General features: G+C 40.7%; 1 protein-coding gene across 3 annotated transcripts in view; it reads left to right on the top strand.

Moving 5' to 3' along the window:
* LOC113922255 (acyl-CoA-binding domain-containing protein 5-like) overlaps nucleotides 1–25727 on the top strand; it is a 42170-nt gene extending 16443 nt beyond the window's left edge. For all 3 annotated transcript variants that reach the window (XM_035721907.1, XM_035721906.1, XM_035721908.1), the window contains 7 exons: nucleotides 1252–1455; nucleotides 3433–3539; nucleotides 5322–5583; nucleotides 9007–9206; nucleotides 16946–16990; nucleotides 17314–17423; nucleotides 23708–25727. In XM_035721907.1, coding sequence (XP_035577800.1) covers nucleotides 1252–1455; nucleotides 3433–3539; nucleotides 5322–5583; nucleotides 9007–9206; nucleotides 16946–16990; nucleotides 17314–17423; nucleotides 23708–23720 — 941 coding nt within the window. In that variant the 3' untranslated portion in view covers nucleotides 23721–25727. The remainder of the gene's footprint in view (nucleotides 1–1251; nucleotides 1456–3432; nucleotides 3540–5321; nucleotides 5584–9006; nucleotides 9207–16945; nucleotides 16991–17313; nucleotides 17424–23707) is intronic.
* The last annotated feature ends 1148 nt before the right edge of the window (nucleotides 25728–26875 follow it).

Below are 26875 nucleotides of genomic sequence, written 5' to 3'. Positions count from 1 at the left end.
ACCTCATAACCAAGTTTTTTGTGGGCCAAAAGTACGGGAACAGTCAACTTTGTGCATAGATAGAATAGATGGAATTGAACACTAACAAGAATAGACCACTTCTCTAAAAGTAATGCCTGAAATGCTGCATTAGAAATGTATTCATTTTATGGAGTGCCTGGCCGACCCATTCGGTAGAGCATGCGACTGTTGATCTCAGAGTCGTGAGTTCAAGCCCCATGTTGAGCATAGAATTTACTTAAACAAAAGAAGTGTATTCATTTTAGGTATTGTTCCACATATGACTATGCATATGTTACCAAGGAGAGGAGACAGGTTAAACTCTCAGACCTTATCAAGAATAGAATGGAATCTAGAGAATTGTATTGATGAAGAGGGGACATTGGAGTCATGGGGTACTGCACAGGGGGGTGAGGTGGGCGGCTTGTTAGTAAGAGTACCAGTGATTCTTGGGAAGACTATTTGAGAAAGGGGAGGCAGGAAGACACTAAAACAAATGGCACAACTTAGTTTTGCTTTTACTCTCTAGAAAGATATGACAAATAATACCTTCTTTGAAGGATATTTTTATTGACTGTGTGGACCCCTTTGTACTGCTGGGTCTTGTAAGGCAATTTGCCTATACTTGAGAGAGTGTAAAGACCTTAAGAGGTTATCTTTTATTTACTTACTTATTTTTATTTTTTTAATGATTTTATTTATTTATTTGACAGAGAGAGAGACCACGAGAGAGGGAACCACAAGCAAGGGGTGTGGGAGAGGGAGAGGGAGAAGCAGGCTTTCCGCCGAGCCGGGAGCCCGATGCAAGGCTCAATCCCAGGACCCTGGGATCATGACCTGAGCTGAAGGCAGCCGCTTGACCAACTGAGCCACCCAGGTGCCCTGCGAGGTTATCTTTTAAAAGGGGTTCTAGGGAAGCCTGGCTGGCTCAGTTGGTAGAGCATGTGACTCTTGATCTTGGGGTTGTGAGTTCGAGCCCCATGTTCGGTGTGGAGTCTACTTAATAAAATAAAAATAAAAATAAAATAAAATAAAATAGCTTCTAGAAGATTTACAGGGAACTGAAGCAGTTTTGAGTGTGCTCTCAGCATATAATAAATCCCTTTTCAAGGAGTACTCCATCTCTCTCTTCCAAGTAGGAAACGATCAAAGGGATTATGGTAGGTTGGAGAAATGATTATTTGATATTAGAACATATATACAGAAATTGACCTGCGAACTTTTATGAATCTCCCTACTTTCTTATAAAAGATAAGAAAATGATGAAGAAATCTGCAGACCATAAGAATTTGGAAATCATTGTTACTAATGGCTGTGATAAAGACAACTCTGCTCGGGATACACAGAATGACTTTCATGCCGGTTCTTCCTTGAATGGCAGAAGTGCTGAAGAAATAAAGGCTGTAGATGAAAACTTGGAGCAAACTGGAAAAGATGCTGTGTGCATTCATCAAGGTATTGTCCCATCATAATTATCTGTCCAGCCTCTTTCCTATGAATGGAGTATTGTTTTCATTATTTTAGGATGTTTAGGAGCAGTTTAGAATTTAAAAACCTCTTATTCAGGGGGCACCTGGGTGGTTCAGGAAGTTGGGTGTTTGACCCTTGGTCTCGGCTTGGGTCTTGATCTCGGGGTCGTCAGCACACATTGGGCTTTTTACTGGGCAGGAAGCTTACTGAAAAATAGAAAGAATGAAGTAAGGGAGGGAGGGAGGAGAGAGAGAGAGGAAGGAAGGAAGGAAGGAAGGAAGGGAGGGAGGAGTTCCCATAAAAATCTCTTATTCAGGAATATCTTAGGGTTTATTAATATTATAAGGGTGTATAGCTTTGAAAGATAGTGGAATTAGGGGCAACTTTTATATTTTTATTGAGAGTTTTTTATTGTGTTGCATGGCATTTTAAAATGAAAGTTTGAAAAAAAATTTTTTTTCAGATTTTATTTATTTATTTGACACAGAGAGACACAGTGAAAGAGGCAGCACAAGCAGAGGGAGTGGGAGAGGGAGAAGCAGGCTTCCCGCGGAGCAGGGAGCCCGATGCGGGGCTCGATCCCAGGACTCTGGGATCATGACTTGAGCCAAAGGCAGATGCTTAACCACTGAGTCACTCAGGCACCCCTAAAATTTTGAAATTTTTAACTTTTATTCCTGATTTTTTTTTTTTAAGATTTTATTTATTTATTTGACAGAGAGAGAGAGAGACAGTGAGAGAGGGAACACAAGCAGGGGGAATGGGAGAGGGAGAAGCAGGCTTCCCGCGGAGCAGGGAGCCCGATGCGGGCCTCGATCCCAGGACTCTGGGATCATGACTTGAGCCAAAGGCAGATGCTTAACCACTGAGTCACTCAGGCACCCCTAAAATTTTGAAATTTTTAACTTTTATTACTGATGTTTCTTTTTTTTTTAAAGATTTTATTTATTTATTTGACAGAGAGAGAGAGAGACAGTGAGAGAGGGAACACAAGCAGGGGGAGTGGGAGAGGGAGAAGCAGGCTTCCCGCGGAGCGGGGAGCCCCATGCAGGGATCGATCCCAGGACCCTGGGATGATGACCTGAGCCGAAGGCAGACGCTTAACGACTGAGCCACCCAGGCGCCCCAATTCCTGATGTTTCTTTTAACCTAAACCTCTGATTATATGACTTTGCTTTCCGTTCAACAAGATAAGTTATAATCTTTTCATATTTTAGGACTCTAGGGGTGAGCCTATAGTATGTAGTTGATGAATTATGAACACTGCTGCAATTCAGTCAAGAAACCAGGAAATAGGGGCGCCTGGGTGGCTCAGTCAGTATGCGTCTGCCTTCGGCTCAGGTCATGATCCCAGGGTCCTGGGATAAAATAAAAATAAAAATAAAATCTTAAAAAAAAAAGAAACCAGGAAATAAACTTAGTTAATATAAAAACTGTACTTGCATAGTTGCATACCAGTTTAGGCCTCCTAGCTAGTAGTCAGTTTTCTCTTACAAGGTTATTAAGTTTTGTACAGTTTGATATGGACAGTGTCTTTGTGTAATTACATGATAAACTATAATCTTTTCAAATAAAAATTATCAACTAAATTTAAAGTTTTGGTAAGTTAAAAGAAAAAATATGGCTTAATAAATCAAATTTGTCTTCACTATGAAAATAAGATAGAGCTGAGGGCGCTTGGGTGGCTCAGGTGGTTAAGCGACTGACTTCGGCTCATGTCATGATCCTGGAGTCTCGGGATCGAGTCCCACATCGGGCTCCCTGCTCAGCAGGGAGTCTGTTTCTCCCTCTGACCCTCTTCCCTCTCGTGCTCTCTATCTCTCATTCTCTTTCTCTCAAATAAATAAATGAAATCTGTAAAAAAAAAAAGAAAATAATACAGAGCTGATAAAGTTTGAGAATGGAATAAATGCATTATTCCTCAATTAGAGAATAATTCTTCCATCATTTGTTCATTTTTAGATATAAATGATGATCATTTTGAAGATGTTTCAGGAATTCATCATTTGACAAGTGATTCAGACAGTGAAATTTACTGTGATTCCATGGAGCAACTTGGACAAGAAGAGGTAAAAATGACATTTTTTAATTGGTAAATTTTCAAAGTGATATATCAGAATTCAGTGTATAACTTCTTTTATTTATTTTTAAATTTTAAATTTTATTTTTATTATTATTTTTTTTTAGAGAGCATGCATGTGGGAGATGGGGGGGGAGGGGCAGAGGGAGAGGGAGGGAGAGAACCTCAAGCAAACTCCACACCCAGTGCAAGCCTGATGTGGGGCTCAATCTCACAACCCTCAGATTATGACCTCAACGAACTGAACCACCTAGGCACCCTGCATAACTTCTTTTTTTTTAAGATTTATAAAATCTATTTATTTGACAGAGAGAGAGACAGCGAGAGAGGGAACACAAGCAGGGGGAGTGGGAGAGGGAGAAGCAGGCTTCCCGCGGAGCAGGGAGCCCGACGCAGGGCTCGATCTCAGGATCCCAGGGATCCTGACCTGAGCCGAAGGCAGACGCTTAATGACTGAGCCACCCAGGCGCCCCTTTGCGTAACTTCTTTTAATAGCAGATGTACATGTTCATCACTTTGAAAATATACCTATAAAATGTTTAAACATTTGTATTTAAAATTATTTTTGTGATTTTAAAAATATGTAATATTCCTGAATATCAAAAAATATTTAAATATTGTCATTTATCATATATTTATATTTGTAAATATTCTGAGGGATGTGGGATGGGAAGACAGAGGGTAAACTCTTAAAGCTAGTCCCTATGTTTGAAACATTGATTGACAGTCAAGAAAAGTGAATAATTTTCAAATAAATCTGTTCTTCACACTGACTTATTTTTTAAAGTATAATTAACATACAATATTATATTAGTTTTAGGTGTACAACATGTTGATTCAATGATTCTGTACATTACTTAACTCGGTGCTCACCACGATAAGTGTAGTTACCATACAACTCTATTACAATATTGTTGACTGTATTTCTTATGCTATACTTTCCACCTCTGAGACTTCTTTATTTTCCAGCTGGAAGTTTGTAGCTGTTAATCCCCTTTATCTATTTCACCCATCCCTGCCACATCCACCTCCCCTCTAGCAACCACCAGTTAGTTTTCTGTATTTAAGAGTTGTTGGCTTTTGTTTGCTTTTCAGACTCCACACATAAGTGAAATCATACCGTATTTGTCTTTCTCCGTCTGACTTATTTCACTTAGCCTAATACCCTCTAGGTCCATCCGTGTTGTTGAGAATGGCCAAATTTCATTCCTTTTTTATGGCCAAGTTACTTAGTTCATATCATTTCGTCTAGGAAGCCTCCACTCAGCCCCAGTACGGCGCCCCTCGCGTGAGTTCCTGTAGCGAGCGCCCATTGTCTGTCTTTTTCATAACACTTATCAAACTATGTTGTAGTGATCTTAACTTCTTTCACTCCCTTACCAAGACTAAGAAGCCTCTTGCAGACAGAGATTTTTAACTCTTTCTTCATCTTATCCTTAGAGTTTAGCATAGTAACTAGAATAAGAGTAGACATTTTTAACCGTCTGAGCCACTCAGGTGTTCCCAAGATTAGACATTTTTTAAAAAATCTCTTGGATGAATGAATGACCCATGAGAACAATTCATTGTCAAAACTACTCAAGTCTTTGCTCACGGATAAATCATTTCCATCCCGTTTCTTCCCGACACATAGGAAGCAGTAGATGAATACCTTTTTAGAAAAATATTTCCTATCATAACATGAAAAAAGTTTTATAGGAACAGTAATTCTTCTATTATCGTAAAAACTTATGTTTATAGCTTTTACCTAAGTATTGTTTTAAATTTGTAGTCTTTAGACAGCTTTACATCAAACAACGGACCATTTCGATATTACCTGGATGGTGATCCCAATCAGCCCTTGGAAAATTCTGCTTTTCCTGAAGAAGGATCTCCTGGAAATGGCAACATTGGGGAACTGCAGGTGGTAGCCGTTGAAGGAAAAGGTGAAGTAAAGCATGGAGGAGAAGATGGCCGGAGTAACAGCGGAGCACCACACCGTGAGAGACAGGGTGGAGAAAATGGGGACTGCCCTAACGTCAGAAGAGGGAGAGGTGTGTATTCTTTTTTGTTCTCACTGACTCTTTATAAACGAATTAGTAAAATGGAAAGTTTCAGATGGGAGAGACGTTAGACTATCCACCTACAAAGGAGATGTTAAAAATTATCCTTACATAACATATGACCATTTTTCTTTATGCCTGGTTCTCTCCTTTGATTCTACAAGGCATAGTAGTTTGGTCTCTGAAGGTACCGGTTGGGGGGTGGGGAACATCCCTATTTCTCCATCTTTCATGGAGTTTTCCGAGGTAGCCAAATTTATGTTCTGTCACCCCCCTTCCGCTGAGCAATTGCTTACAGGTTCCTCTAGCTGCGTTTCTGCTTTTATTTGCTACTGTAGGTAAAAATTTGAATTCTGTCTTTTCCACATTTCCTTACTTAAATGAAAAGATAGCTGACAAATCAAGAAGTAGAGATAAAGAACATTTAACAATACAAAGGTAAACATTAAGAATAGTACTGTGGTCAGGTAACAGAATAGAATTGAATGGGGAAGAAAAGTAAGTATGTATTAATTTATAATTGTTCATAGTTAGGAATGAATAGGTACTGTCCAAAAAGAGAATTAACGGAAAGATAAATACCATATGATCTCATATGTAGAGTCTAAGAAAAAAGACTAAGCTTATAGATAGAGAATAGATAGATTGATCACTGCCAGAGGCAGAGGTGCAGGGGATGTGAAATGGGACAAGGGTCAAAGGTAAAAACTTCCACTTCTAAAATAAGGAAGTCATGGGGATATGATGTACAGCATGGTGACGATCATGAATCGTACTGTATTGGGTATTTGAAAGTTGCTAAGATAGTAAATCTTAAAAGATACCACAAGGAAAAACAATCTGTAACTGTATGGTGACAGATATTAACTGGACTTACTGTGGTGATTATTTTGCAATATATACAAATATTAAATCATGATGTTATTCGCTGAAAAAAAGGAAAATCCTTATATAATTTCATGAGATCATAAAAAGTGAAAGGATTATCTGTGTGTCCGGTTGAAAAAAATCTGCATAAAACAAATGAAGACATAGGGGGAAAAAAGAGAGAATTGATGGTATTAAGAAAATTATTGTTTAGGGCTCCTGGGTGGCTCAGTTGGTTAAGTGTCTGCTTTCAGCTCAGGTCATGATCCCAGGGTCCTGGGATCGAGTCCCGCATCGGGCTCCCTGTTCAGCGGGGAGTCTGCTCCCTCTCTCTCTGCCCCTCCTCTCTGCTCGTGCTCTCTCTCAAATATATAAATAAAATATTTAAGAAAAAGAAAGAAAATTATTGTTCAAACACTAGCCATTTGAACACGTACCAAATGGTAAATATTAAACGAAGAAGAGAAAGATCACAACCTATTACTAGAGCCTTGGATTCAGGTCCCTTTCTTTAAGCAGTTTACCAAAATTGTATGTATGAAAGGCTTCCAATTTATTTTTTTTAAGATTTTATTTATTTATTTGAGAGAGAGAGAATGAGAGATAGAGAGCATGAGAGGGAAGAGAGTCAGAGGGAGAAGCAGACTCCCCGCTGAGCGGGGAGCCCGCTGTGGGACTCGATCCCGGGACTCCAGGGTCATGACCTGAGCCGAAGGCAGTCGCGTAACCAACTGAGCCACCCAGGCGCCCGAAAGGCTTCTGATTTATAACCTGACTTCACCCCACCTATAAAACACCACAACTCCCAGCAATCAAAGGGGTTCATAAAAGTGCCAGACCCTGAAGTTTAGCTTCACGAGCTTCACAGTAAATCTGCCTCAGCATTGAACAAGTATTATTGAGCTGTTCTTTGTCAGGCTCTGTTCTGGGTTCCTGGGGATGCTGTAGAGAACGAGATAGTCCCTCCTTCCACAGAGCTCATGTTCTAGTAAAGGGGAGCTGACAGTGAAAAAGCAAATAATTCAGATTGGTTGCAAATGGTGATAACTGCTCCGAAAGGAAAAAAATGAATCGTTGGATTGCGTGACTGGAGGTGGGGATTACCATCACATGGGAATGGTCTGATTAATCCTGTCTTTGTGAAGGCTGCTTTGAAAGCTGACTGTGACATAGGATATGGTAAAATGAGCAGAGATGGGACTAATTCTCTAGGGCCTTCTGTACCCTCCGACAGGCCCTCACAGAATATCTCAGTCTCTTAGGGATGCAGGAAAAAACCAAGCCTCCAACCAGAGTTCCCTCTTTTTGCCCCCTTGCAAATTCCATACCAATAGCTGAAGTGGTCCTTTCCTGAAAGCTGAAGAACCACTTCAAAACGTACTTCCTTTCAATACAAGAGTAAAGTCTTGAAATGGCATAAGCACCTCAGTGTTCTCTTTGGGGTTTCACCTGGTAAACAGCCCCAGTTCCGTTTCTCTAGCAAGACCACTTTTACAAAAACACTGTTTGATGCAAGCTCACCTTTGGGAATCCTGCTGCCGCTCTAGGGCTCCAGGGTGCCACAGGGCAACGAGGTAAACAGTTTCCTATTTATTATTTAAAACAAACAAACAAAACTTACCTGCTGATTTAGCAAACAGATAAGAACTTGTAATATTCCATTTCTGCACAGTAGTACTTTTTATATGCTGCAATGTAAAACTGTTACAGCCTTTCTGAAAAATAACTTGGCAACACTCATTGAGAACCTCTACAAAGGGGCGCCTGCATGGCTCAGTGGGTTGGGCATCTGCCTTCAGCTCAGGTAATGATCCCAGTGTTCTGGGATCGAGCCCTGCATCAGGCACCCTCAGTGAGGAGTCTGCTTCTCCCTCTCCCTCTGCTCCTCCCCCTGCTCATGCTCTCTCTGGCTCTCAAAAAAAAAAAAAAAAAGAAGAACCTCTACAGAGTTGTCATCCTTTGACCCAGTAATTCTTCTTTTTTGATTCTGTTTTTCCTAAAGAAATCAGAAATTTGGGCAAGAATTTATTTTTTAATTTTTAATTTTTTTTAAAAGATTTTATTTATGTGACAGAGAGAGAGACAGCAAGAGCAGGAATACAAGCAGGGGGAGTGGGAGAGGGAGAGGCAGGCTTCCCACCGAGCAGGGAGCCCGAAGTGGGGCTCGATCCCAGAACCCTGAGACCATGACCTGAGCTGAAGCCAGACACCTAACGACTGAGCCACCCAGGTGCCCCATTAGTAAGGAATTTTTGAGAATGCACCCCAAGTATGTAAATTATGTGTGAATTACATGCATTTCGTCATGTGCTAGTGTAATAAGTACATTATAAAACCTTAGCAAGAAAAGCATTGAGTATATTAATACAAATAGAAGCTTATATATCTACTTCTTTTCTCTCTGTCTTTTGTGTACTTCCTGCTTGCTTCCACTCCACTTTGGAGATTTAGAACTCAAAGAAATAATAGAGGAAAATGAGTAAAACGCACTGTTGCTACTTCTATAACAATTATTTAAAACTCCCTTATTTTGCTGTCTTAAAATAGGGCATAGACTGCCACACATGAGCGAAGGACCCAAGGGTCGGCAAGTAGGAAGCGGAGGTGATGGGGAACGCTGGGGCTCCGACAGAGGGTCAAGAGGCAGCCTCAATGAACAGATTGCTCTCGTCCTCCTGCGCCTGCAGGAGGACATGCAGAACATCCTTCAGAGACTTCATAAACTGGAAACACTAACGGCTTCGCAGGTGAGCTTTCGAATTTGTGTTCCTCCACTGCCGATCCTGTAAAACAGCAGATAAGTGTAATCTGTGTTGATCAGATTTACACAAATCAATGTAATGTAATGATTTTTAAAACAATAAAAAAGACTTAGGAGTGCTTGGCTGGCACAGTCGATAGAACATGCAACGCTTGATCTCTGTGTTGTGAGTTCAAGCCCCATGTAGGGCAGAGAGATTACTTTTAAAAAATAAAGTAATTTTAAAAAATTAAATAAAAAGGATTTACGTTTGAAAATATTGTTTACTTAAGAAAAGACTTACCCAGGGGTGCCTGGCTGGCTCAGTCGGTAGAGCATGCGTCTCTTGATCTCAGGGTTGTAAATTCAGTCCCCATGTTGGGTGTAGAGATTACTTTAAAACAAAGCAAAACAAAATCTTGAAAAAAAAAGACTGACCCAAAAGCGAACTGCCACTTAATAAAAAAGTTTTCTAGTGTAAAATTACCAGTACCATGTTGGAGGTAGAAGTAGGGTAGCTTAGTATTAGAAGGATAAGTGCTGTTAAGGGGCGCCTGGCTGGCTCAGTCAGAGAGTGTTGGTCTCTTGATGTTGGGGTTGAGGGTTCAAGCCCCATGTTGGGTGTAGAGATTACTTGAAAGTAAAATCTTTTTTTTAAGAGTTTTTATTTGAGAGCGAGAGAGAGAAGCGGGGAGGGGCAGAGGCAGAGGGAGAAGCAGACTCCCTGCTGAGTAAGGAGTCCAACGTGGGACTCAATCCCAGGACCCCGGGATCATGCCCTGAGCCAAAGGCAGGCACTTAACCAACTGAGCCACCCAGGTGCTCCTATTCTGTGACTTTTTTAAAGAGTATATTGTTTACACTTAATGTTTTTAATGGTATGGAAATTCTGCTAAAAATTCTTTTAATTTTTTTCTTTACAAGTGTTTTATTCTTGGCTTACGTAAAGCAAATAAAAAAAAGATTCTGACATGTTAAAGACTTTTTCCTTAAAATTTGCATAATTCATTTGGATGACAAAAAGAAAGAAATTGATGGTAGAATAGTAGCAGATTGTAGAACTAAAGGAAACTTAGTTCAATACCTCTAGTTCAGCAGAGGAAGAAGGTGAGATTGGGGCAGAGCCCGCTCTATGCCTAAACTTTCCAGATTTCTCATGCAGTGCACTTTCCATCACAGTAAGCTGCCTGAGACTCATGCACTCGATAAATATTTGTTGAATGGCCACACACCGGATACTTTTCTGGGCAGTGGACGCATAAACGAAATGGGAGATAGCGCTGTGTAGCAGAGCTTGGAACAAACTACCTGGATTCAAATCATAGCTCTGCCACTTACTGTGTGGTCTTCAGTCAGGTTACTTTACTTCTCTATGCCTCAGTTTCCTTATCGATAAAATGGAAATACTGGTAATGCCTATCGCATAGGATTGTTCAGAGAATATTTTTTTAAAGATTTTATGTATTTATTTGACAGAGAGACACAGGGAGAGAGGGAGCACAAGCAGGGGGAGTGGGAGAGGGAGAAGCAGGCTTCCCACTGAGCAGGGAGCCCGATGTGGGGCTCGATCCCAAGACCCTGAGATCATGACCTGAGCCGAAGGCAGACGCTTAACGGCTGAGCCACCCAGGAGCCCCAGGATTGTTCAGAGAATTAAGTAAAATGCATAGTACAGTGCCTGGAACACTCATGTGACATTTACATATTGTCACATGACATGATGATGGTGACGATAATAGCGATGATAGTAAGCCAGCTTGGTTTCCTCCCTCAGGAAGTTCACAGCCTTAGAGAGGACCTCACTTAAATAATTCTCTGTCTTCATATTTCCTTTGCAATGGTTGCAACTGTATGGGATTTTTCCTTTCAAACATCTTTCCAAAAAATTCAGTAGGGGCGCCCGGGTGGCTGAGTCGTTAAGCGTCTGCCTTCGACTCCGGTCATGATCCCAGGGTCCTGGGATCGAGCCCCGCATGGGGATCCCTGCTCGGCGGGAAGCCTGCTTCTCCCTCTCCCACTCCCCCTGCTCCTGTTCCCTCTCTCGCTGTGTCTCTCTCTGTCAAATAAATAAATAAATAAAATCTTTAAAAAAAAAAGTCAGTAATCCTTAGGTTAATCTAGCCATAGAATGGTAAATAGAACTTCTAAATATGTAAAAGCCACTGATACCAACAAAAATTCATTGGTCGACTAAACTTTTGTCAGACTCCTGCACTTTCTCTCAGGCCCATCTCTCCACTTCTGCCTTGTAAAATCCAGTTTTATCAAGAACCCTGCTCCGTCAGTTGAACCGGGCGGGCTCCTCATCCTCCACCAAGCCCAGGTGATGTCTGAGATCGCCCTGGCTCGTCTTCAGCACGAATCCTGTTAGGTCGGTTTAGCCAGAATCTTCCTTATCCCTGATGTTTCCTGTTAGGATTTTCCATCCACTGATCCCAGCCCTACTCCTTGATACGAAATTCCCCCTCGCCCATGCTGCGTTGGGAGTTGAACCCCCTCCGTCTCCCCCTACTGTAGAAGTCCCTATGCCCATAGTGATAGCCCCTCCTCCATTGAAGAAAGTCTTCCTTACTGTGCTTTCACACGTGTCCCTGATTTTTTTTTTTAACAACGTGTATGGATAAATATCATTAAACCAAAAAATTATAATGCTACTTATACAGGTAGTGCTAGTGCTGCGTAGATGGAAGAAAGGGTCCTTGGGAATCTTCATTTATCTTTCCAGACCTTCATTACATAGAAAAAAAAAATCTGCTAATAGTTACCATTTAATAGTTCTGACTCTACCTTAGTATTTGTTAGTAGTTGCTGCTTTAATGAGAATAGTGTCATCACATTGGGATTTGGTCACCTTGAATTCCATTCAAATTCACGCGGACTAACGTGACCTTAGTTAAGTCAGCATACACCAGGGATCCCAATTTTGTAAATCTATCCTTTATTCTGAAGAAAGTGCCATAAGGTAAATCTCCCGGTTAAATATTATTATGCCTTGGGGCATCTAAGTGGTTCAATCGGTTAAGCATCTGACTCTTTGTTTTGGCTCGGGTCATGATCTCAGGGTCGTGAGATCGAACCCCACATCGGGCTCCACATCGGGCTCTGTGCTCAGTAGCAGTCTGCTCAAGATTCTCTCTCTCGCTCTCTCTCTCTCTCTCTCTCTGCCTCTGCCCCTCCCTGCTGCATGCTTGCACGTGCGCACTCTCTCTTTCAAATAAATAAGTAAATCTTTAAAATATATCGTTATGCCTACAAGGTACAATTACAAATAATATCATAAGATCATTCCCTTGTCTAGATTCTTTCAGCACTTGCAATTTGATTATACTCTTCTTTAACACCTTAATGGTCTGTGAGGACTAATGCAACATCTGGAGGCAACTAATTTAGTTGTACCTGTAAGGTATAGTCATCGTCGGTACTGGGGTCCTTGAGATCATATGACTTCTAAGAAGGAAATTTAAAGCCTGTCTCCTCCTTACCACTTCCTGCTGTTGGTTCAGTTTACAAGCCTCTGTGCTGTACCTCGAACTTGCCCACAGGCGCCCTCCCACCCTTGGTCTTTGCACTTGCTCTTCCTCTCTACTGAAGATTGTTCTCCTCAACCCCCCGACCCTGCCCCCCTTAGCCACAGAGCATAGTTTTCTTTGTTTAGGTCTTTGCTCCAGTGTCAGCAAAGCCTTCTCTGACCACCCTATTTTTTTTCTCTAAATTTTTTATTGTTATGTTAATCACCATACATTACATCATTAGTTTGTGATGTAGTGTTTCATGATTCGTTGTTTGTGCATAGCACCCAGTACTCCACGCAGAACGTGCCCTCTTGAATACCCATCACCACGCTAACCCATCCCCCCACCCTCATCCCCTCCAGAACCCTCAGTTTGTTTTTCAGAGTCCATCGTCTCTCACGGTTCATCTCCCCCTCCGATTTACCCCTTCATTCTTCGCCTCCTGCTATCTTCTTTTTTTTTTCTTAACATATATTGCATTATTTGTTTCAGAGATACAGATCTGTGATTCATCAGTCTTGCACAATTCTCAGCGCTCACCATAACACATACCCTCCCCGGTGTCTATCACCCAGTCACCCAATCCCTCCCACCCCCACTCCAGCAACCCTCAGTTTGTTTCCTGAGATTAAGAATTCCTCATATCAGTGAGGTCATATGATACATGTCTTTCTCTGATTGACTTATTTCACTCAGCATAACACCCTCCAGTTCCTTCCACGTCGTTCCAAATGGCAAGATCTCATTCCTTTTGATGGCTGCATAATACTCCATTGTATATATATACACCACATCTTCTTTATCCATTCATCTGTCGATGGACATCTTGGCTCTTTCCACAGTTTGGCTATCGTGGACATTGCTGCTATGAACATTGGGGTGCATGTACCCCTTCAGATCCCTACATTTGTATCTTTGGGGTAAATGCCCAGTAGTGCAATTGCTGGATCCTATGGTAGCTCTATTTTCAACTTTTTGAGGAACCTCCATACTGTTTTCCAGAGTGGTTGCACCAGCTTGCATTCCCACCAACAGTGTGGGAGGGTCCCCCTTTCTCCGCATCCCCGCCAACATCTTTCGTTTCCTGACTTGTTCATTTTAGCCATTCTGACTGGTGTGAGGTGGTATCTCATGAGGTTTTGATTTGGATTTCCCTGATGCCGAGCGATGTGGAGCACTTTTTCATGTGTCTGTTGGCCATTTGGATGTCATCTTTGGAAAAATGTCAGTTCATGTCTTCTGCCCATTTCTTGATTGGATTATTTGTTCTTTGGGTGTTGAGTTTGATAAGTTCTTTATAGATTTTGGATACTAGCCCTTTATCTGATATGTCATTTGCAAATATTTTCTCCCATTCTGTTGGTTGTCTTTTGGTTTTGTGGACTATTTCTTTTGCTGTGCAAAAGCTTTTTATCTTGATGAAATCCCAATAGTTCATTTTTGCCCTCACTTCCCTTGCCTTTGGCGATGTTTCTGGGAAGAAGTTGCTGCAGCTGAGGTCAAAGAGGTTGCTGCCTGTGTTCTCCTCTAGGATTTTGATGGACTCCTGTCTCACATTGAGGTTTTTCAACCATTTTGTGTCTATTTTTGTGTGTGGTGTAAGGAAATGGTCCAGTTTCATTCTTCTGCATGTGGCTGTCCAATTTTCCCCACACCATTTGTTGAAGAGACTATCTTTTTTCCATTGGACATTCTTTCCTGCTTTGTCAAAGATTAGTTGACCATAGAGTTGAGGGTCCATTTCTGGGCTCTCTATTCTGTTCCATTGATCTATGTGTCTGTTTTTGTGCCAGTACCATACTGTCTTGATGATGACAGCTTTGTAATAGAGCTGGAAGTCCGGAATTGTGATGCCGCCAGCTTTGCTTTTCTTTTTCAACATTCCTCTGGCTATTCAGGGTCTTTTCTGGTTCCATACAAATTTTAGGATATTTGTTCCATTTCTTTGAAAAAAGTGGATTGTATTTTGATAGGAATTGCATTGAATGTGTAGATTGCTCTAGGTAGCATTGACATCTTCACAATGTTTGTTCTTCCAATCCATGAGCATGGAACATTTTTCCATTTCCTTGTGTCCTCCTCAATTTCTTTCATGAGTATTTTATAGTTTTCTGAGTACAGATCCTTTGCCTCTTTGGTTAGATTTATTCCTAGATATCTTATGGTTTTGAATGCAATTGTAAATGGGATCGACTCCTTAATTTCTCTCTCTTCTGTCTTGTTGTTGGTGTATAGGAATGCCACTGATTTCTGTTGATTGATTTTATATCCTGCCACTTTACTGAATTCCTGTATGAGTTCTAGCAGTTTTGGGGTGGAGTCTTTTGAGTTTTCCACATAAAGTATCATATCATCTGCAAACAGTGAGAGTTTGACTTCTTCTTTGCCGATTTGGATGCCTTTGATTTCTTTTTGTTGTCTGATTTCTGTGGCTAGGACTTCTAATACTACGTTGAATAGCAATTCCGACCACCCTATTTAAAATTGTAAAACTTGGGCACCTGGGTGGCTCAGATGGTTAAGCGTCTGCCTTCGGGTCAGGGCATGATCCCGGGGTCCTGGGATCAAGTCCCGCATCGGGCTCCCTGCTCCTTGGGACCCTGCTTCTCCCTCTGCCTCCCTCTCTCTCTGTCTCTCATGAATAACTAAATAAAATCTTAAAAAAAATTAAAAAATAGATAAATTAAAAATAAATAAATAAATAAATAAAATTGCAAGACTCTCCTCTCCAACATGTCTCATTTCCTCTCCCTGTTTTCCTTCATCTTTTTTTCCTCCCTCCTGTCTTATTTTTCTTTATGGTGTTTATTACTACCTGATATACTGTATATTTTACTAATTTGTTCATTATTATTTGTATCTCTCCATTACAGTATAAGCTCCATTAGGGCAGCACTTTTTGTCATTTTGTTCCCTGTTGCATTTCTAATACCCAGAGTAGTAACTGGTACATAACAGACGCTGAGTAAACATTTACTGAATGAATGAATGAATCAATGAATGATCTTATTAATTTTCATACCATTTCTATGACGTTATAATAAATGGAGAAACTAGAGTAATAAGTTTCCAACAATTAGTATAAGGAAACTTGTTTTCTGGATGAGCCAAGTTGGAATATAAATTTCCTCAATTAAGTTGAAATTTTTCTGCTTAGTTTATACATCTCATTGAAAAACCGACAGTATTCCTCCGCGCAGGAAAGGTAACTATGTGAGGTCAGGAATGTGTTAATTAACTTGATTATGGTAATCATTTCACAATATGTGTATGTATCAAATGATCACACATATATATTAATTATATCTCAAATTATATCCTTTTTTAAAGATTTTATTTATTTGACAGAGACACAGCGAGAGAGGGAACACAAGCAGAGGGAGTGGGAGAGGGAGAAGCAGGCTTCCCGCGGAGCCAGGAGCCCCATGCGGGGCTCTTTCCCAGGACCCTGGGATCATGACCTGAGCCGAAGGCAGATGCCGAACGACTGAGCCACCCAGGCGCCCCTCAAATTATATCTTAATAAAGCTGGAAAAAAATTTAAAAAGTAAACCTACAACACTAACAGTTCATTTCTCATATTTATCATACCTCTTGTGCTATAGTTTTTCATAAATTTTCAAAACAGATCTTTGGATATGATTTATAATTTTTTTAAAGATTTTATTTATTTATTTGACACAGGGAGAGAGATAGTGAGAGCAGGAACACAAGCAGGAGGAATGGGGGAGGGAGAAGCAGGCTTCCCGCCGAGCAGGGAGCTCAATGCAGGGCTCGATCTCAGGACCCTGGGATCGTGACCTGAGCCGAAGGCAGACACTTAAGGACTGAGCCACGCGGGTGCCCCATATGATTTATAATTTTAATAATAATCAAGGCTGCAGTTCTCAGATGTGTTTGTAAATAGGTAATTTTTTTGGAAATTAAAGAATAAGAAAAGTTGATTAGGTAATGTAATAACAGTATAAAAGAAGTAATGGTTTAGATTAGTTTGAGGTTTTATTTTGATAATTTTATATAATTTGAACTATAAAATATAAAATGTCAAAGGTATTTATTTGGCCAGCAATTTTGGGGACCTTGTTATTTGGCCAGTATGGGTTTTAGGACAATTGAAGCATGGTTAGCAGAATAAACTAATATTTTAGCCTTTAAAAAAAAAGATAGGAAATAGAAAAATTACTATTTTTTTCTCATTTTGTCCAAGCTAAATCACTTTCATTTGTATTTATAGGCAAAATCGTCCACATTACAAACCAGTAATCAGCCTCCGTCACAGGTAAGAAGTTCTTAAGTCTAAGTCCCAGGGTTTCAAATAACTTAAAATAAATTTAGGTATACAAGGTTCTTAAAGTATTCCAAATGAAACCTACCCTCTAGAGCTTTGAAGTTACAATATACTTGTTATATGTTTAAGTCTGAAGTACTCCTGGGAGTCTACTTACTGAATTATGCTCTTAGGTACAGCATACCTCCCTTCTGTTTAGCAGGACTGAGATTTGTTATTAAGTTTTATATTTTCAAAATTATGAAATAGTATGTTTTTATGTTTATACATGCAGTGTGTAATAGACTGGTGACCAACTTATTTTATTTTCTCAGAGACCATCTTGGTGGCCCTTCGAGATGTCTCCTGGTGCATTAATTTTTGCTATCATATGGCCTTTTATTGCCCAGTGGTTGGTGCATTTATATTATCAGAGAAGGAGAAGGTAATGTAGTTTTATGATTGACAATAGTTTGCAGAGTCTTATAATCTATAGTAGACAGAGCTTTCAATAGCAGTGAAGAGGATAGGTCTGTTTTATAGATGTATTGTCAGACTGGCCATTCTGTACCGATCCCGAGACTGAACTATCTTGGAAATGATACCTAGTGGATTTCTAGTACCTGTTAGACTTAAAAAAATTAAAGTCTGATGGTTATTTTGGGCTCTTTGCTAACATTAAAGGACCACAGACAATAGGTAGGGAAACAAATAATGCCTGCATGCTCTTTGAACTAGACATTGACATTTCAGAAGATTTTAGCCTGGTGTTGACTATCTCTAGAAATAGAGATTTTTCTAATTTGAGGGCCAATATTCCAGTTTGGGATGCCAGGAGATACCTCAAATAGGCCTGAGAATAATAGATTGGGATCCTTGAAAGGGCTCTGAGATTGTCTAGGTTAGGAATAACCTGAGGCTCAATCTCTTGGGTTCATTAAAGCATTTTTTTTTTAGACACTACGTAAACTGAATTACTTCACATGGCTGGGCATATAGACCATCGTTTACCCCACTCATGGCCTCACTTACTATGTTTTTGGTGTTTTCATCACCATGTCCCATTAAATAACAACAGATGGGGAGAAGAAATAGGATATTTGATAATTTTAAGTGCCGTCTTAAATATGTGCAATAGAGACACATTTTTAAAAATCTACAAGTTTAAATAATTATGGGTATGCTGTTCTTCTACCAAAGAACCCAAGTCCCTAATTAACTGTATTTGCTATCAAAAGCGGAAATGAGGCATTCGCCCTTCTCTTCTCTGAAAGGGATAAACAGCACACTAGTTAACGTAAGTGCTCCAGTCATAATACCTGATGGCAGAGAAACTGAAATGCATCGGGATTTGGGTGAATCCTTTTAGTCTTCCCGTTTTCTGCTTATGTTAAGACAGTTTGACTTATGTTCGTAAGAGAACTAAATAAGTTCCGTGGTACATTCATGTTCTTGGAATACACCCGCCCACTTGAAAAACCTTGAGTAGGAGTTCAGAAACAAAAACTGCTCTCACACTGTTATTTACCTCTTTTCTAAGTCATTTTTATAGATGTCATTTCAGCTGTGTGGAAGGTGGGTGGCAGGGTTCGATAAACCTTAGTTTAAGTCCTTTCTTTTCTTCTTTTTACACATTTTACATTTCTCCCATGATGGTCGGGTTTAGTGCTATGCGGTAGTTTTTTTTTTTTTTTTTCAGATTTTATTTATTTGAGAGAAAGAGAGTGAGCGAGGGAGAGCATGGAGGGGAGCGGGCAGAGGGAGAGGGCGAAGCAGGCTCTCCACTGAGCAGGGAGCCTGACGGGGCTCGATCCCAGGACCCTGGGATCATGACCCGAGCCGAAGGCAGACGCCTAACGACTGAGCCACCCAGGTGCCCCTCACACAGTGTTTTAAATTTTAATTTCCCTAATAAATGGAGAGAAAAAGGACCCAACCTTTTCTCACTATTTCGTAAGAATGCTAGATTGAAGCAGCAGGACACAATGGCACCAAAGTTAGGTGTTGACATAATTGGCAATGTATTTAAAGTTCCTTTTCATGTTTCCTCTGTTGAAAGTTGAGGATTGGAGAGTAGAGAAATTGGCACAAGACAAAAACCCTAACACTTACTTGGGTTAATAATTTATGTTATGCTTAAGTTTGCAGCAGCTTATCACTTTATTAACGATGGAAAAAACAATGACTTTGCTTCAGAAGTCACCAAAAATTGCAGTTTTTCCAAAAAGTTTTTTTTTAAAGATTTATTTATTTATTTATTTGACAGAGAAAGACACAGAGAGACAGGGATCACAAGCAGGGGGAGTGGGAGAGGGAGAAGCAGGCTTCCCGCGGAGCAGGGAGCCCGATGTGGGGCTCGATCCCAGGACCCCGGGATCATGACCTGAGCTGAGGGGAAGACGCTTAATGACTGAGCCACCCAGGCGCCTCCTAAAAGTATTTTTTTAAGATATTCCTTCCTGGTAGACATCTACACCATTTCTCCTAAGCATCCCTTTCGATTACTTACAGATGCCTCTGAATGGAGATACTCTTACCTATTTTTTTTAAGATTTTATTTATTTATTTGATAGAGATAGGGAGAGGAAGAGCACAAGCAGGTGGAGTGGCAGGCAGAGGGAGAGGGAGAAGCAGGCTCCCCACTGAGGAAGGAGCCTGACATGGGGCTCGATCCCAGGACCCTGGGATCATGACCTGAGCCGAAGGCAGCCGTTTAACCAACTGAGCCACCCAAGCGCCCCACTCTTAACCTATTTTTTTTGATGTAGTGTTCCATAATTCATTATTTGCATATAACACCCAGTGCTCCATGCAGAATGTGCCCTCTTTAATACCCATCACCAGGCCAACCCATCCTCCCACCCCCCTCCCCTCTAGAACCCTCAGCTTCTTTTTCAGAGTCCATCGTCTCTCATGGTTCATCTCCCCCTCCGATTCCTCCCCTTCATTCTTCCCCTCCTGCTATCTTAACCAATTTTCAATACTCTACTTTGTTATTGTTGAATCTTCATCAAGTTTTCAGTATGTTAAGTGTTTACTCCTTCCAAATTACCAACTATTTAGACTGTGCAACTGCATTTTGTTTTAAAGATTATTTATTTATTAATTTATTTGACAGAGAGAGAGAGAGACAGTGAGAGGGAACACAAGCAGGGGCAGTGGGAGAGGGAGAAGCAGGCTTCCCGCAGAGCAGGGAGCCACACATGGGGCTCGATCTCAGGACCCTGGGACCATGACCTGAGCTGAAGGCAGACGCTTAACGACTGAGCCACCCAGGTGCCCCTGCAACTGCATTTTGATGAGATAGTGGGTTTTTTTTTAAAGATTTATTTACTTATTTGTGAGAGAGAGCACACGGAGAGGAGGGGCAGAGGCAGAGGGAGAGAGAGAGAATCCCAAGCAGACTCCCCGCTGAGCGTGGAGTCTGACATGGGGCTTGATCCCAGGCTCTGACCTGAGATCATGAAACTGAGCTAAAATCGAGTTGGATGCTCAGCCGACTGAGCCACCCAGGTGCCCTGGATCAGATAGTGTTTTATGTATTATTTGTTCATATATGTAACAAATTAACTGGGGTTGGAGATAGAGCCATATTTGATATGGAAATACGTTTTGGCCTTGAGGGGACTTAGACATCTTTTCATCCGGAAATGTGTAGCAATTTTTTTTTTTAAAGATTTTATTTATGTATTTGACAGAGAATGACACAGCGATAGAGGGAGCACAAGCATGGGGAGTGGGAGAGGGAGAAGCAGGCTTCCGGACGAACAGGGATCCCGATGTGGGGCTCGATCCCAAGACCCTGGGATCATGACCTGAGCCGAAGGCAGACGCTTAACAACTGAGCCATCCAGGCGCCCAGTGTGTAGCAATTTTTAATCTGACAGGTATATAGGAATGAAGACTAGAGAGCAGTGTGTATGGTTTGCAGGAGATGGGTTCTGTGTTAGAGATGAGGAGAAAGATCCAGAAATCCAGTTAGACTGGGAAAGGTGTGGAAAGGAGTGGATATGCCCTATTCTTAATAGGAACCATCCTATGCCTCGACCCCTCATACAGTGTCTGTGGGCTTTCAATAAATGTGTGCTGAGGGCATGACTGAAGGCCCACTATTTGTAGGAGTTCACACGGAAGTACCATATGATATAGAATGCTTTCTTTCTATTTATTTATTTATTTTAAATGTTTTTTTCCCCCATTTTATTTAATAAATATGCATCTGGGTACGAACACACTGAGAGAGTTCCATATATATGTAAAATAAGTAGCTGTCTATTTGCGGTAAGCTTTTTGAAAAGACGTTTGTTTTGTTTCCTTAAACATTCAAAGTAATGTGTGAGGTCCACTCCTTGATTCCCCCCCCATCCCCCACCCCCCACCCCCTGTGCAGAAGAATCTAAATTCAAAAGTAAATTACTCGTGGGGCGCCTGGGTGGCTCAGTGGGTGAAGCGTCTGCCTTCGGCTCAGGTCATGATCTCAGGGTCCTGGGATCGAGCCCCACATTGGGCTCCCTGCTCAGTGGGGAGTCTTCTTCTCCCTCCCCCTTTGCCTGCCACTCCCCCTGCTTGTGCTCTCTCTCTCTGTCCAGTAAATAAATAACATCTAAAAACAAAATTGTATTATCACTCTGCAGCAGATCAGAAAAAAAAACCAAAAAACAAAAACATTTTTTCTGAATGTGGTATGAAGAGCAACACCTGCAGACTTCTTGTTCAAAAATTGGCCCTGCGCAGCCTCTGTGGTTCTTCCTCTACCCAGTTACCCAACCTGACCATTCTAAATAAAATTATCCAGGAGTACAATACTAAAAGCAGCCCTATTAAGTCCAAAAGACTACCCTTAAGCTATTACTTTGAAGGGAAGCATGTTTCTAACCACTTTTCTTTATCATTCTGCCCAGGTTCATAAATATGCGTGTAGTTTTCTTGGGGCTCTGAGCTTTCAGTAGCAGGTTCTAGCAACTAGGTAGGTGTGGGGAGGATTTCTGCAGGAATACTCTTCAGGTGGAGCCTGGGGCAGATGGTCCTGCCTCGAAAAGTCCAGGTTTCTGAGGAGGGGAAAGAATCCATCAGTCCAGCCGAGCAGATCCTTGAGCAGGCAAGGCGAAAGGCATGTTTCCCTCTACCCTTAATCTGTTGTTTTCTGTAACTTTTCTTATCACACCATACCCTACATTTTGCAAGTTAATTTAAAAAAGAAAAAAGGACAAAAAAGAGATCTCAGGAAGAGCTTGAAAAACATTCTAAAGTTCTGAAAATACTGATGGGGATTTATGTTTATTTACCTATTACAGGAGAAGACTGAAGATTAGAGAGTTGTGTGCTTTTTTGTAAATCTGCAAAGGATTTTGTGTGGGAATTTACATCACGTGGGTTGTTAGTAAGTGTCGCTAACTGTTCATGCACCTTCCAGCTAACATTTCTGCTAAAACCTCACTCGGGCTGTTAGTCTTCAGAACCAACCCGCAATTGTGGGACGCCTTGGTGGCTCAGTCAGTTACGCATCTGCTTTCAGCTCGGGTCATGATCTTGGGGTCCTGGGATCCAGCCCCAGCCCCACTTTGGGCTCCCTGCTCAGTGGGGAGTCTGCTTCTCCCTCTCCCTCTGCTCCTCCCCCCGGCTGGTGCTCTCTCTCTCTCTCTCTCTAAATAAATAAAACCTTTAAAAAAAGAAGTACCACCCACAATTCTGTTCTGGCTCCAGGCGCCTTTTTTTTTTCTTCATGACTTGAGGGCTGTCCTTATGTTACATAATATGAAAAATGATCTGCTCATTTAAAATGTCACTCCTGCCAAGGAAGTGTACATAAGAGGTTTTCTACAGAAGATAATGGCTGATGGTATTATCTAAAATATCACTCCTGCCAAGGAGGTTGCATAAGAGTATTTCTACAGAGGTGAGGAATGAATCTGTGATGAGAACGTTCCAGGCATTTTGGCATCTTGAGTTGTGGGGAGGGAATAGAGATTTCACCGCTGTGGGACCTTTCCCAGACCTCAGATCATACGCGAATTGTTTTGTGCTAACAAGCCCACCCTTCTCTGATCACTCGTTCATTCTGCTATCACTAAAACTGTCACATTATACCTTTCCAAACTTAGTTTATATATCTCCCTCTCACACCCAAGCTAACCTGAGAGCTCTTCTGAGAGCTGAGAGCCTGCCTCATTTATGTTTGAATCCCTAGTGCTTGGCACAGTGCCCAGAAAGTAACAGACACAAAATATATGTTGATTTTTTTTTTTTAAGATTTTATTTATTTAGTTGACAAAGAGAAAAGAGCGTATAAGCAGGAGGAGTGGCAGGCAGAGGGAGAGGGAGAAGCAGTCTCCCATCTGAGCAGAGAGCCCAGACCCCAGGACCCTGGGATCATAACCTGAGCCGGAATCAGAGACTTAACCAACTGAGCCACCCAGATGCCCTAATATATGTTGATTAAATGAGTAGTCTAGGTTTTATATCTATCAACCTTTTGTAATCTTACTCAGCTTTTTTTGTTTCAGAACTTTTCCAAGTTATAAATTAATTCCCAAAACTCTGAATTGCATTAAGCCAACTAGAAAAGGATGAGAAGTAATTTCTTAAGAACTGTTGGTAATTTTATGGTTTGATTCTGAATGTGAATATTATGGTTATGTTATCGTTCAAAGAATTCTCTGGTATGGATGTGTTTTGTATTCAGGTTGCATTTATATTCATAGGAAATTGGTTTTTACTTTGTTTTTAAAGAAAACTGAACTGAAGAAAATGATATTTTCCCCAAGAAGACTACTGGGCCTGAATGACCTCAGAATGAAATGGAACTTCCGTGGAACTCACAAGAAATCTTAGTTTGTGATGATTACACTTCTTTTTGTCGTCAGTAGTTTGGTTTGTGTACATATATACATATATAGATATTTTGCACTACACAAATGATAACATTTTAAGGACTAATATTGCTGATACTTGAATCATTAATCTCACCTAGGCTATAAGTAGCATACATAGATTTGCCCTACCCTTGAACTTGAAAGACATTAAATTATTAATTATTGTTTGGTAACATGTTTACCTGATTATCTCCCATAGAGAACTATAAGCTGCTTTTCCAAGGTATAGTTGTGATAATGAGATGAGATTTGTAACTGGATATTTTTAATTTTCTAAATCAACTATGAGAAAGAATGCAAACCAGGAGTGAATTTCAAATGAGATTAAATCAACTTTCTGTCTTAGTCACTGAATTGCCATGCCAAGGACTAGAAAACTGCTGGAGAATCTTCTCCACATCCACTCCGTGGGCTGCCCCGAATCCCTCCTGGGCATTCACAGTGCTGACTTTAGTGTTTAGGCGCCCTTATTACAAAGTAGAGCCGTACATCCGAGGCGTACTTTTTCCAAACGAACGCAGACTAGACATAACCTGCTGACAGGAATGATGAAGAATCGGCTGCAAGTAGGCCTGGAAGTACACTCTGAGCCTGTAGCTCATTGGTAAGATTTTCTCCAGCCGTATACATTTATTCCTTTGTAATCGCTTTTCTGTAACTGAGGATATCTTGTTTCTGCTTCATAGGGTGCTTTGAAATATAAAATGAAAACTTATTTATACTGTTTTTACAAAGGTCAAAAAGGAAACACATGGAAATCACTTTTCTGCAACTGGTAAACTACGCAGACTGGACTCCTAACCTCTTAGTGCCTCCGTTTTTCTCTCATTCAAAGGCATATAATTCAGTTACTTGCTTCATTTTTTTCCCTAAATAACTAGAGATCCGTTTTTCCTTCGGGGTATAATATTTGAGATATACCTATTTCACAGGGGGTAATGGAAGGATTCGCAAGCTAGCAGGCCATGTGCTTCCATATGAGTAAGGCACACCCAACTAACATAAACTTAAATGTCCCCCGTTTAGACTAAAAAGAAGACTGTAATTTAGAACCTTGAAGGCTTTGTTTGGAATTATTCTTCCTGTATACCTTCCAAAACTCCACTTATTTAGATGTACCTTGTACTGTAAAGATTTCTCTCATTCAAAGGCATTAGTAGCAAATAATTTTTAAGCATTCTTGGTATGTATGATGTTGGGTTAAGCATCATGTGTTCAGAGTGTTTTCAGTAAGAAAGTAATCCATCCCTAGGATAGAGGGTGGTTCTTTGTTTGCTTGAAGAAAAAAGTATAAGAACATAATTTGCTTTCCCCAGACTCTTTTTTCCTTTTTTTCATGTAATTTGGTGTTTTTTATTTTTTAATCACATCTTGACTAAAATGTGTCTATCTAAAGGGATTACTAATATTTGCTTTTTAAAAACTGTTCTCTAGTCATTTGGGGAAAAAAATGAAGCAAGTAACTGAATTGTATGTAAAAATAACATTTAAACCTGTGGATCAGGGATTATTTTCAAAAATTAGATATCAATTTGGTATCAGAAAATGGTGGCTTTTCTCTTTAGTAAATCAGTTAACTAAATGCCAATTAAGAATAGAAGCAGAGGTGATTCATTACAGGCACTGGGAGGTGACTGACTCCTAGGGATAACCATTTGTATCCTATTCCAAAGTCTTATTTTATAGTTTGAAAAGCACTTTGCACACAGTTCTTGTATATACAAGTAAGGATGTAATTATGGGATATAGTGTGACTGCTTTGTTTAATAAGAGCCTCGTTTAAAATTTTAAATTGACAGCTGGTATTTTTTTAATGATCTACTTCTTTTCTGTTTCTTTATTGTAAAACTACGTTAAAAATAAAAGGTTAATGAGAAGTGCTATGGTTTTTATTACTTGTTACTGCTAGAAGTACATTGATTATAAAGGATTAAACGAGCAGAAATCGTGGGAATTCATAGAACGTAATCATGCCTCTTTCGGAATAAAGCCATGCTATTACATACAATTTCATAAAAGTCCCAACGTGGGATAAAGGAGAACTCCTTTAGTCATTTGGTTAAGAATCTTATTGATCCAGCAAAGTCTCAGTTTCCATTCTTTCACCAAATAGCTAGCTTCCCCCAGCCACTCAGTGCACCCTTAATCAGCGAAGACATCTTAAATACACACAGTTGGTCTTAGGTGGAATATGGTGAGAGAAGTTTGTGTTTTTTGTTTTGTTTTGTTTTGTTTTTTCCTAAAGATTTTATTTATTCATTTGAGAGAGAGAGAGAGAGAGAGAGCACAAGCGGGGAGGGGAGGGAGAGGGAGAAGCAGTCTCCCAGCCGAGCAGGGCGCCCGACGCGGGACTCGATCCCAGGACCCTGGGATCATGACCTGAGCCGAAGGCAGACGCTTAATGACTGAGCCACCCAGGCGCTCCAGCTTATTTCTTTTTAGCACTGACTCATATTTGATCGTATGGATGCACCACAGTTTATTTATCCTTCCACCTATTGAAGAACATCTTGGTTGCTTCCAAATTTTAGCACTTATGAATAAAACTGCTGTCAACGACTGTGTGCAGGTTTTGTGTGGTCATACTCATTTGGGTAAATACCAAGGAGCATGATTGCTGGATCACATGGTAAAGGTATGTTAGGTTTTTTTTGGGGGGGTAGTGGAGAGAGAGCATGAGCGGGGTGGGGAGGGGCAGAGAGAGAAGGAGAGAGAGAAAATCCCAAGCAGGCTCCACGGCCAACACATTTCCCAATGTGGGGCTTGATCCCACAACCCTGAGACCACGACCTGAGCCAAAATCAAGAGTTAGATGCTCACCGACTGAGCCACCCAGGTGCCCCAGTATATTTAGTTTTATAAGAAAGTGCCAAAATGTCTTCCAGAGTGGCTGTACTATTTTGTATTCCCACTAGTAATGAACAAGAGTTCTCGTTTCGTGTCTTTGCCAGCATTCGGTGATGTCAGTGTTTTGGATTTGAGCTGTTCTGAAGGGTGTGCAGTGGCATCTCGAGGTTTCATTCTC

Source organism: Zalophus californianus, chromosome 9 (genome assembly GCF_009762305.2).
Source record: "Zalophus californianus isolate mZalCal1 chromosome 9, mZalCal1.pri.v2, whole genome shotgun sequence".
In the NCBI taxonomy this organism is placed as follows: domain Eukaryota; kingdom Metazoa; phylum Chordata; class Mammalia; order Carnivora; family Otariidae; genus Zalophus; species Zalophus californianus.
Note: the sequence above shows the minus strand (reverse complement) of the source record. Positions and strands in the feature narration are given on the sequence as shown.